Below are 12,341 nucleotides of genomic sequence, written 5' to 3' on the forward strand. Positions count from 1 at the left end.
CAATTACTGATTTTTTTTAAAATGGGGAGAAAAGCAGTTCTCAACTCAGATGCATATTAAAGTCACTGGAGACCTTTAAAACAAGATCGACATCCAAGTCTCATCCTAGACCAATTCAGTACAACTCTGTGGGGCAACAGCTGCCCCACCACCACCACCACCACCGTGGGCACAGTACAGAGTGTTGACTATTGTCCAGATTATTCCAATGTGCAGTGCAGCAGAGTACACTAAAAGTCAACGTCCAATGAAATGACAAGACAGAAAAAAGGAAAAAATCTGCTGGTGATGGTTCCACATGTTAAAGAAAATAATTTTTTTTCATCTTTAGACAAACCTCCAAGTCATAAATATTCATGTTCGGAATCAAGCAAAATAGTCTATAGAGTGTATATACTCTGTATATACTCATATACAATGATAAAAATTGCCTAATAAATCCTGTGTCTGGTTAATGGACTTTTCATTTTTATAGGTATAGTATTTCCCTTTTTTTGGTATGTCAATGAACCCCTTCTGCTAATACAGGCTGGAGATGGATGTTCCAGTCAGTCATCATATACAGAAATGAACTAAAATTACTTAATCTTTTAGAAACAAAATCAAGGATTCACAAACTATGGCATTTTATTTCAGAGCCTTTGCTTACATTTGTACAATATATTACATAATTCTTCATTGTTTGCAGATCCTAATATATACTTTATAGCTTTTATTCTATAAGCTTTTTCTTCAACGTTTTGCTGTCAACAAATCTTTACAGTCCTGTACAAATTTGAATAACTTGAAACCATTTTCAACAAAATTAGTTACTTTAAGCACACACTACAAGACTGAAAATGCTTTTCTTAGAAAAGTTGAATGTAAAGGATTCTGACACGTTAGCATCTACAACAAAACGCTTCGAAATTCTCACATGTCGTATTGCCAGAAAACAAATAAAACATGCCAGCTCCATCCAAAAAAAGTACACAGAACTACAATTAAAACGGTAAAACAGTCTGTACAGTAAAGTACTGTGTATTAACAGTGCCAGGTATTAAATAGCTTGAATGAACACATCCGCAATATACAAATGTCTTACAAAGGTGTAGAATTAAATACAAGTGCCAAACAGAACAGAGATTGGAATCATACAACATAAAGTCAATACAAGTGAAAACAATTTTGCGCTCATTTTGGATTTTATACAAGGCATTTAACTTTATAGGCCTACCACCCCAATTAGCTATTTATACTTAAAATAACAACCATCCTTTTGAGACAGTTCGTATCAACAACCTTGAACCATACTAATACAGTTTACTTGTTCCTGAAGTCCTCTTGTTGTAGCTCATAATAAAATAAGCAATACAAATGAATTATCTGTATTTAAGGAAAAAGAAACATTTACAAGAAAACACAAAAATATAACTGTTATAATTCATTATGAATAAATATACACTTTGAACTGGCTAAGTACAATCTTTATACATTGTTTAAGATTTAATACAGTTTATTAGCCATTTTCTTTTTTCACACAATGTATTATATCAAAATTAAAAAAAAATACTGATTTATAGAAAAATGGCAAAGTACAGTAGTTCCATTCCAATTTGAAGGGGCGTGAAAAGCCACTGCAAGACCTTTTAGCCTAATTCAAACCTGTAAACATGTTCAGTCTTTTTTAAAGAGAATCTTTAATATTTGGTTACCAGGATTGATGTCTAATATCCTGTTAACTGCAGGTTTTGAATTTATTACATGTGCTTGACTTATACAATTAAAGCCACCCTGAGGTGACTTGCTTTAAAAAACAATTAGCTCGTACAAATGAAAATAGGTTCATATTTTTTCATAAATAAATGGAAAAATATCAAATGTTCCAGCTTTAACAAAATACAAGGGAATACATATACAGTAAGTTATCTTAACCTGTTCTGGCCCACCGAATAACTATGCTTACTGTATTGTCTCTACAGGCAGTGAAAAGCCTCCATTTGCCACAGTGGAAGGCCTTCAAGTTACCAGACACACAATTCCCAGACAAGTTGGAAACAATTATTGCTTGAGGAAAAGCAGTTCATTGTACTTTTTCTTCATAAAAAAAGTGCACTTAAGTGCCAAGTCAGCTTGTCAAGAAACAATTTTTAAATATAAAATAGTGCTTGTCTGATTTTTTTTTTTGTGCCACTGTGCAGTATAAAAAAAAGACGTGGCCCTCAACAGCCATTAAGTGCAAAGTGCTTTAGCAAGTCCTGCTGTCACCTGCACTCAACTGACATTCCATTTTGTGATGCGCTGGACATTGACGGTTCAGCTAAAGTTAACATAACAGCAGCTGTTATGGAACTGGATGAAGGGGAAGAAGAGGATGAGGATGTAGCAGCACCTGAAGAAAGGGAAGACCAAACCAAAGGCTTAATAAATGTATACCCGACAACAGAAAGAAAGAAAACGGAAAACGTCAGTCCTCTCAACTAAAATTCTGTGTGTTCTCTAAAACCAGTTAGCTGACAACAGGAGCAGTGTAAATGTCACAATACCATCATGTAAAGAAAGGAAAAATTACTGTATCTGAAGTAGCTAGACCGTGCCAACTACAGTTAATGAAAAAGAACAGATCAGGGAACGCGACTCCTGCATGGATCAATTAGGAAGAAAAAAATCATGGGCCCAGTCTATTAAAACATGGAAATAAAACTAAGAATCGACTTTCTGTAACAACAGAAACAAATGTCAAAAGGAACTCTGAATCCAGTAATAAAAATCTGTAATCCACCCAAAAATCGCTTCCTTCCTCCTAATTCCTGCATCTTCCAGTGTTGGGAGTTTCTTAGGAATTTAAATGGTGATGAGAATGGGAGGCTAATTGATTCTGCATTTTCCTTAACTTCGTTTACAAAGCAAATGACACATTTGTTATTTTCCTCAGGGAAATTCTCTTTGCTATCAATCGGTATTTGGAAAAAAAAAACATGTTTTAAGGAATACAAGCATAAGGTAAAAGAAAACCTTCAGTACAGGTATATAAGGTGGAAAAGCAAACCTTCTCATCAAAAACCCTCCTAAACCCTCCAAATTCCCCTTCCCCATTGTTACCAGTTGCTTCGTAGTCTTTAAAAAACTCTAGAATAGTGGCTGGCAAATTACTGCCCCCAGGGCAAATCTAGCCCACCTGCTTTTGTTAAGAAAAATTTATTGGAACACAGCCATGCCCATGTATTTACATCTTGCCTATGGTAGATTTCCCACCTACAATGGCAGGGTCAAGTTGTTCTAAAGAGACCACTTGGCCAACAAAGTCCAAAATATTTATCGTCTGCCTCTACAGAAAATGTTTCCCAGCCCTGTTCTGGAAGAATGCTATCTCCAGAAGCTAGAGATATGATATGCAAATTAGACATGTGTAGCTACAATCCTACTTTAAAAAAACAAGTGGAAGCATCACAGCGCAGTGTTTGACTCTTGATTTTTTTTTTGAACACTTTATCTTAGGAGATTGTTCCATACCTGAACATAGACAAATCTACCTCTTTTTCTTTTCTTTTTTTTAGAAGATTTTATTTATTTATTTGAGACAGAGAGAACAATCAGTGCAGAGGGGCAGAGGGAGAGGGAGAGAGAGAGAGAGAGAGAGAAACAGACTCCCTGCTGAGCAGAAAGCCAGATGCCAGACTGGATCCCAGGACCCAGAGATCATGACCTGAGCCAAAGGCAGATGCTCAGCTGACAGCCATCCAGGCACCCAAATTTGGGGCATTTTAAATAAAAATTTAAATGTCTACTTTTTCTTCAATGTAATGTATCCCAATTTAAATAATTTCTATCTGTTATTATAAATATAACCACAAACTTCTTTATGGTTACTATCTTTCCTTGAGACCTATTCTCAGAACTGGATTTAGCTAGTTCTCCAAATAGAGTCAAATTGTTTTCCAAATTGTTTGCCAATGCCTCCAGCAATGTGTATGAATTTCAGTATATTTTCCTACCACTGGTTCCAATTATACTTTTTTATACTTTTTTTCTTTTTTGGCTAGGAATAGTATCATATTTGGCTTGCTTTTCTTTGACAACTAGGATAGTCATTTTCCTACTAGTATTTTATTTATTTCAGAAAGAGCATGAGAGAGAAAGCATGAGCATGGGGTGGGGTAAGAGGGTCACAGGGAGAGGCAGAAGCAGGCTCTACACTGAGCAGGGAGCCTCAGTTAGATCCCATACTCCCATCCCCGAGATGGAGGTATGATCCCAGGACCCTGGGGTCAGTAACCTGAGCTGAAGCCAGATGTTTAAAAAACTGAACCACCCAGCGGCCCCTTCCTACTGATATGTTAATAGTATTTAGGAACTGACTTTTAGAGCTAACTCCCCAGAGAAAGGATTCATTTATCAGAACCATTTGCTACAGAGAATCTATGGTGACCACATGTATGTTAGAGGGGCAGTTTCTGGATAGAAATCTTACTACATAAAAAACATTCTAGGGGTGCCTGGGTGGCTCAGTGGGTTAAATAAAGCCTCTGCCTTCGGCTCGGGTCATGATCCCAGGGTCCTGGGATCAAGCCCCACATTGGGCTCTCTGCTCAAGAGGGAGCCTGCTTCCCCCTCTCTCTGCCTGCCTCTCTGCCTACTTGTGATCTCTATCAAATAAGTAAATAAAATCTTTAAAAAAAAATAAAAATAAAAATTCTAAAAAGGATTAGACGACTTAAGGGTAAGGAGCTCTAACATAAGCTTTTAAATAGTATGTTTATTATAATTGATTTTTATTATTTTTAGACAGTTATATATCAAAGAGAACCCTGATCCCCTTCCTTTGACAATGTTTCTGTAAATACCTCCTATATATTAACATTTCTTTTCAAATTACTCCATAACCCAGACTTTCAGCCAGCACACAAATTAAAAAGCCTAGACAAAAGATGGAGAGAGTTATAGGACTTATTGCAACAGCAAAGGAGAAAAGGAAGAATATTCATCTAAAGAAAAAGAAACTGAAAATAAAAGTGCTTCAGAGAATGGGAGCAGTGGAAAAAGAGGAGGGTTGGGGAGGCAAAATCGTAAGCTTGTCCCCTTCCCCCACTTTTAATGTCCCCTTTCTGCATTTGCTACAAAACTACAAAATGTGACATTTTCCTAGGGTTCCCTTTCTCCTAGGGTCACCATCTCTACCTCCTCACCTCCCTACTCCATCCTCTGCTAAATCAGCTTTAATCCAGCTTCACACCTCCACAGCCCACAGTAAATGCTCTTGAAAAGGTCACTGGTGATTCCAACATTGACCAGTCACTGGTCACTTCACTGGCCTTTCAGCAGCATTTGACAAGATGACAACTCTTCACTTCCTCAACTCCTGGCCAGCTTCTCCTGGTTTTCTTCATTCAAGGTTGCTCCTCAAGTCTTACTAGTTTGCTCTTCTCCCTCTCAGCCCTGCTACTAAAAGTGGGCTTGCCTCTGCTTTCCTTCGTTTGTACCCTCATTTCTTTACTAGGTGATGGATGGCCTCAAGTACTGGGACTTAATAAACCATCTGCAGTAACTACTGTGCTGTAGCTATGCCTATGACTGAAAAATGATCTCTCTAGTCCTGTGTTCTCCCCTCAGCTACACACTTACACATCCCACCATCTACCTGACATCTCCAGTTGGATGCCTTATGGGCATTTCAAAAAGTGACGTGGCGGGGCGCCTGGGTGGCTCAGTGGGTTAAAGCCTCTGCCTTCGGCTCAGGTCACGATCTCAGGGTCCTGGGATCGAGCCCCGCATCGGGCTCTCTGCTCAGTGGGGAGCCTGCTTCCTCCTCTCTCTCTGCCTGCCTCTCTGCCTACCTGTGATCTCTCTCTCTGTCAAATAAATAAATAAAATATTTTTAAAAAATTAAAAAATAAAAAAAAAGTGACGTGGCAGGGGCACCTGGGTGGCTCAGTGGGTTGAACCTCTGCCTTCGGCTCAGGTCATGATCTCAGGGTCCTGGGATCAAGCCCCGTATTGGGCTCTCTGCTCAGCCGGGAGCCTGCTTCCCTTCCTCTCTCTCTGCCTGCTTGTGATCTGTCAAATAAATAAAATCTTAAAAAAAAAAAAAAAAAGTGACATGGCAAAGGGGTGCCTAGGTGGCTCAATCAGTTAAGTCTGCCTTCAGCTTAGACTATGATCTCAGGGTCCTGGGATCTGAGGCCTTTGTTGAGCTCTGCACTCAGCAGGGAATCTGCTTGTCCCTCTCCCTCTGCCATTTGCCCTACTCATACTCTCTCTCACACTCAAATAAATAAAATCTTAAAAAAAAAAAAAAAGGCAACATGGCGAAAACGAAATGTCTGATCTTTTCTGTGTTCCGCAACCCCCACTGTCATCTTTTCTAGGTCTTCCTCATTTCCAACGTCAGCACCAAATACTCTTGTGTTCCAGCTGAAAAAACCTACAAGTCATCCTTTCTCCTCCACCCGCACCGGATCCATCAGCAAGCACTGTCAACCCAGCGCTGACTACTCTCCATCTCTCCTGCAAGCACCCAGTCCAGGGCACTGTCACTTGCCCCCTGAAGCCACTGCAGTGGGCTCCCTAACCGATACTGCTTGCCTCCACCACTGCCCCTTTAGAGTCTGCTTTCTATACTGCAGACAGGGATCTTCAAAAACTACAGACCATGCTGTTTCCCTGTTTAAAACTTTCAAATATGGGGCACCTGGGTGGCTCGGTAGGTGAAGCCTCTGCCTTTGGCTCAGGTCGTGGTCTCAGGGTCCTGGGATTGAGCCCTGCGTCGGGCTCTCTGCTCGGCGGGGAGCCTGCCTACCCCCCTCTCTCTGCCTGCCTCTCTGCCTACTTGTGATCTCTGTCAAATAAATAAATAAAATAAAATAAAATATAAAAAACAACAAACCTTCAAATAGCTGTCCATCTCACTTAGAATAAAATCGAAACCCTTCATCCTTGCCTACCAGGCCCCACATGATTTGGCTTCTGCCTACCTAACTTGTGTCTCTACCACTTTCACCACAGTGGTTTTCTTTCTGCTCCTGAAAAGCACCAAGTGTGCCCCCACCTTAGGACAGCTCTTCTCTATCTGGGGCGATTTTGCCCTCTAGAGGATATCTGAAAACATCAGGAGACATTGGCTGTCATGACTGTGGGGGACTACTGGAGTCCAGTGGGTGGAGGCCAGGGATGTTGCTAACCCATCCCAAAGCGCACAAAACAGCCCCCACAGCAAAGAATTACCTGGCCCAAAATGTCAACAGTTCCAAGTTTAAGAATCTCTACCTTAGGAAATAACCTGCTGTATCTCAGGGAATACAGGATTCTTTCACAGAATGAATTGTGTCTCTCCAAATTTCCATGTTGAAGCCCTAACTTCCAGTGTGACAGTATTTGGAGATAAGCCACACATTTCCTGTTGTTTAAGACTCCAGTCTGTGGTACTTTGTTATGGCAGTGCTGGTAGACCAAGAGAACTCTTTACCCTCAGAACTAACTTCTCTCACTTTCTCTGGTCATGCAGGTCTCAATGAAAAGGGCTTGACCACTGGTAATCTAACGCAACCCACCCAATCCCTGCCTTAACATCAGTATCTTCCCAGTGATGTTCATGATCTGAAATCTCATTTGGGTTTTTCATTGTTTTGTTTTGTTTTGTTTTGTTTTAAGGCAGATTATAAACTCCATGAAAGTGAACACTGTGATTTAAGATCGCTTTTTCTCTTTAAATAACTTTTTCCATTTTATAGATGAGGAAAATAAGGCAGAGCAATTAAAGAACTTGCCCACAGGTACACAGAAATACACTCACATAAGTCTAGCTGCAGTCAGAAACTGCTTGTTTAAGTAAGACCAACACTTACTTTCTCTCTCTTTCTTCTTTAAACGCTTTCTCCTCCGATCAATGGAAGCTACTTCAGATTTTAATGACAGATAATGTTTTCTGATTTCCTGAAGTTTTTCTTGAAGAATTGTGATACGTTCAGCACTTGTCATATTTTCCAGGTCCGCTGTGAATTTAAAACTTTCATCAATATGTATTTTTGAACAAAATCATAGTGCATAAAAGAAAACATATAGTATGGTTGTAGAAAAGTGTCAAATAAACTAAAAATAAGGTTTGTGGGTATTTGTTTCCCTGAGATTTTTTTCTTCCTAGCATAAAACAACATAAAAAGCCAGCCTATATAAAGACGTGTGGCTGGCTCAGCCGGTTGAGCAAGTGATTCTTGATCTCGGGTAGTGGGTTTCAAGCCCCACGCTGGGTGTAGACATTACTTATAAATCTTTAAAAAAAAAAAAGGGGGGGGGGCGCCTGGGTGACTCAGTTGGTTAAGCCACCGCCTTCAGCTCAGGTTGTGATCCTGGAGTCCCAGGATAGAGTCCCACATCGGGCTCCCAGCTCCACAGGGAGTCTGCTTGTCCCTCTGACCCTCTCCCCTCTCATGCTCTCTTCTCATTCTCTCTCAAATAAATAAATACATCTTTTTTTAAAATCTTAAAAACAAAAAAAGAAAAGAAAGGAAAGGAAAAGAAAAGCTCTGCCTACATGCGCCTGGTACGTAGTACACGCACAGTTTACCTGTTGAATGAGTGAGTGTGTAGAATTGAAAACCTTAGGACCTAAACAAGTATGCTAAAAGTTCCACATTCATATACAGTATCACCACAATATATCACTAAAAATCATATTTAGAAATAAAACTAGAAAGACACCAAAATGTTGAAATGATAATAAAGTTTTGAATGTCAGGTCTGCAGGTAAATTTTTCTCTTTTGGCCTCTTTTTGTCCTCTTTTTAGATTTTTATGAGTATGTACAACTTTTTTTAATGTTTAACTTTTAAATTGTAGGAAAATTTTTAAAAGCTCTAAAAAGCAGTTTTCGATTTCCTAAGAATATCTCTGTATGTGAGAAACTCTGGGGTAATCCTTTTCAAAAAGTTTTTAATTATGGAGATTTTTCATATAAACAAAAGTACACAGAATAATAATGCAGCCCCACATACCATTATCCAGCTTCAGTGACTAGCAATTCACGGCAAATCTTGTCTCATTTACACCTCATCAACTCCCACTCCCAAGAGCAGATTATTTTAAAGCAAATTTCTAACATCCTATCATAAATATCTGGTTAATGTTGGTATTTGCCTGAATTGCCTTGAAATTTTTCTTTTAGGAATTTGTTCATTCAAATCAAGATCCAAGTAAGCTCTCTACTACTGCAATTGGTTATGATGTGTCAAGTGTGGTTACAACCTCTTTTTTAGGGTTATTAGCCTCAGGAATTATCAGGCTGAAGTTTCTTCCTCTTAACTGTCAGCTTACTAAATGTCACTTACACATTTGAAAACTCCATTTGTAAACTTTGGGTAATCGATTACTGGGTTCCTTGAGATCAGGATCCTTATCTCCATTCTTTCCACATTTTCCTGGGGACTGTGTCCTTGCAGGAGATTTGGTACTGTGAGACTTCATTCCGGTGGAAACTGATTTGACTGACTGAGTCTTAGTTACACTTTCCCCAGCAGAAAGTTCTTCACTATCACTACTGTTTGCTGAAAGAAAAATGAAAAGAAAAGCATGAGTAAACAGAAAAGTAACAAAAAATTTTCACTGATTTTAGTAAACAATATAAAATTAACCACATGAATTTATTACTAAAGTAAATAACTTGCTTTATAGACCCTGCCTAGATTCTGGAAAGTCATCATATACAAATATAGCAGCATCTCAGTTAAGAAAAACAAAAACAGAACCAAAAAATTCTTCTTACCTGAATTGCCAATAATCTTTTTTTAAAAAAAACATTCAAACTAATCTTCCATTATACCTGGTAGACTGTCAAATGTATCATAATTATGTATCGGAATGGCTTTTTAGTCTATCATGTTACTATTTATATAGCATTTTAAAAAATGACCCATTATAGGAATTTAAATTTAATATTTTACGTTGTATACAGATCATGTTCACATAACACTTTTTCTACTCCTCTGGCCATAAGGACACAATGATGGATAATCATGAAATTCAATAAAAAATTCTTTGGGTTCCCCAACTCTAAACTTCAATGTGTACAATGATTTTTTTCCTCAAGTAACTCCTACATCATAGCTTTTAACTAAAATAAACCATCAGTTCAACTCTGGTAAATATATTTGGTATGAAGATTTCACAAATCTGCCTCTGCTGAGTAAAGCCTCAGTCCTCCAATAGAAAGGCTTAACCTTGCCAGTTTACCATGTGAACAGGTGATGGGATTGATAGTTCCATGAATTACCGCTTTCTGGATACAAAGTATTATCTGTGATTCCATGAGTTGGTTCCACTTTACTAAATTATTCTCAGAAAATGGTTTCCTTATTCTGATTTACCAAGCCCAACCATGAAAATGGAAGAATACAATTAACTATAACTGCTACAGAACAGTCATAGAATACAATCAAATGTAACTGCTATACCTCGAAATTATAGGAATACATTAACTGACTTGTTGAAGATGAGCCCTCTTAGGAAATGTCATTTAAATGGTGAAGTCTTGAAGACAAAAGTATCACTTTCAGTATCCTGTCGGTTATTCCAAGTAACTGGTGATCAATGTGGCACGTATTTATTCTTTAACAGCTACCCCCCCAAAAAAGCACAGTCAGGCTCTCGAAGCCTGAAAAGCATTTAGATAGAAAAGGTACACAGCAGCTCCTCCCACTGTGGTGCTTGGAGAATGAAGCCACTCCACCACTCCTTGACACACACCTTAAGTGAATCCCCTCCCAATCCCACCACTGCTGCTCTGGAACCCCTGGCAACTCCTAGCTAAGCCACCCAAGGCTTGGCCCCACTCTGATGCAGTGGTCTGCCTCAGCCTGGCTTTCATGGCCTTGCTGAGCACAGCCGCCCGGGGCCCCGAGGGACGCCATATTCACCGCCTGGAAGTCATATGGGCTCAGCAGAAGCTCGGGGAGCTGGCCGCATAACCCTTTTCTGCACTGAAGTGCAGCCAAGCCGGCCGATAGCAAAGGTCAGGCAGTGGAGGTGGCAGGAGTCTCCTGGAAGAGCAGCAGGAGGTCAGTGTGGGGCACCTGAAAAAAAATTCTTTACATATTTTCTGCTTCTCACTTTGTCTACAAAAGAGAGATAAAATGTGCAGCTCTCAGGAGAAATACAGTATATAAATTCCTGTTGGTCAACAAACAGAGCCATTACTAAAGTTAAGTCTTAAGTACTGTATATAGCTGCTCTTGGGACACACAGTTTGGGGTACCAAAGATAAAAGTAATAGACTGGAGTTGTTGGAATTACAGCTCTAAAGCTATCTTGGTTATTCTCTTCCAGTCTCATTTTGCCTTGAAGAGTTACAAAGCAATCAATTTCACTGTAATAAAAATAATATATAATTGAAACACTTTCAATTATATATAGCACATATAATGGCAAATGGAAAGAACTGTGGGACATAAAACTAACAAAGATGTTGAGCTTATATTATATTGGCTATTATTTTAAAAAGAATTACCTGATCATTCATCAGCAATCAATACCACTGCTGAATATCAACACCAAACTGCTTAATCCTAGAATTTACCTAGGATCAGAAGACTTCTGTGTGACTTTTTTGAGGGCAGAGACAAAATCAAAATATTTAACTATCCCATATCCTGAATACCCTTTCCTTAATAGGGGGAAAAAAACATATCCGCCATTATTTTTATATTTAAATAATGAGAGGTTTCACACTTACTGCCTTTTCCCTTTTTTTTGTTGTTTACCACTGTTGCTTTATGGCTTCGTTTCTGCTTTTTTGATGAACTTCCTCCTCCCTGAGATTCTTTCCCTCTTTTCTGACCTGTACAGGCTACAATGGGAAAGAAATTATTAAGTAACACAAAATAAAATCAAGCTTTTACAGGTATAAATTCCACATTTTAGAACCATAGAACAATTCTGAAACCATGCATGTTCTTTATGAGATTTATAAATTCTCACAGAAATTACTGTAATTTTAGAATAAATTATCATTAATGAACTGAATTACTGCACATAATAAAAGTTTTTAAAAAGCAAATAAAATATGCACATCCTTCTTAGAAAAATGAGGTGTAAACCAAAAATAGTTCTCAATTTAGTATGGGAGCTTGTGAGTCTAGTAATTCAAAAACAGGTAAATGCTGAAAATAAAAACTGAAATTTGTTAAAATTCAATAAAACCAAAATAAATATTAAGATTTAATTAAAGGTTAAAATATTGATATACCTTATAATGATATTAATATAATTTTAAAATGATACCATATTAATGGGATAACTTTTAGCAGTAATTCACACTTAGTTATTTTACCAATTTATTTATTCCAACAATAACTTCACTGCCAGAGCACTGGTTAA

At 38.3% G+C, this 12,341-nt stretch overlaps 1 protein-coding gene across 5 annotated transcripts in view; it reads right to left on the reverse strand.

Moving 5' to 3' along the window:
* Positions 1–603: 603 nt before the first annotated feature.
* ARID4B (AT-rich interaction domain 4B) overlaps positions 604–12,341 on the reverse strand; it is a 142,236-nt gene continuing 130,498 nt past the window's right edge. For 4 of the 5 annotated variants that reach the window (XM_080822832.1, XM_080822834.1, XM_080822833.1 and 1 more), the window contains 4 exons: positions 11,698–11,811; positions 9,299–9,514; positions 7,821–7,967; positions 604–2,371 (listed from right to left, as the gene is read on the reverse strand). In XM_080822832.1, coding sequence (XP_080678958.1) covers positions 2,244–2,371; positions 7,821–7,967; positions 9,299–9,514; positions 11,698–11,811 — 605 coding nt within the window. In that variant the 3' untranslated portion in view covers positions 604–2,243. Of the gene's footprint in view, positions 2,372–7,820; positions 7,968–9,298; positions 11,006–11,697; positions 11,812–12,341 lie in introns of all 5 variants that reach the window. The other variant, XR_013967918.1, reaches the window with a different exon arrangement.

The sequence above is a fragment of the Martes martes genome, assembly GCF_963455335.1.
Source record: "Martes martes genome assembly, chromosome: 14".
In the NCBI taxonomy this organism is placed as follows: domain Eukaryota; kingdom Metazoa; phylum Chordata; class Mammalia; order Carnivora; family Mustelidae; genus Martes; species Martes martes.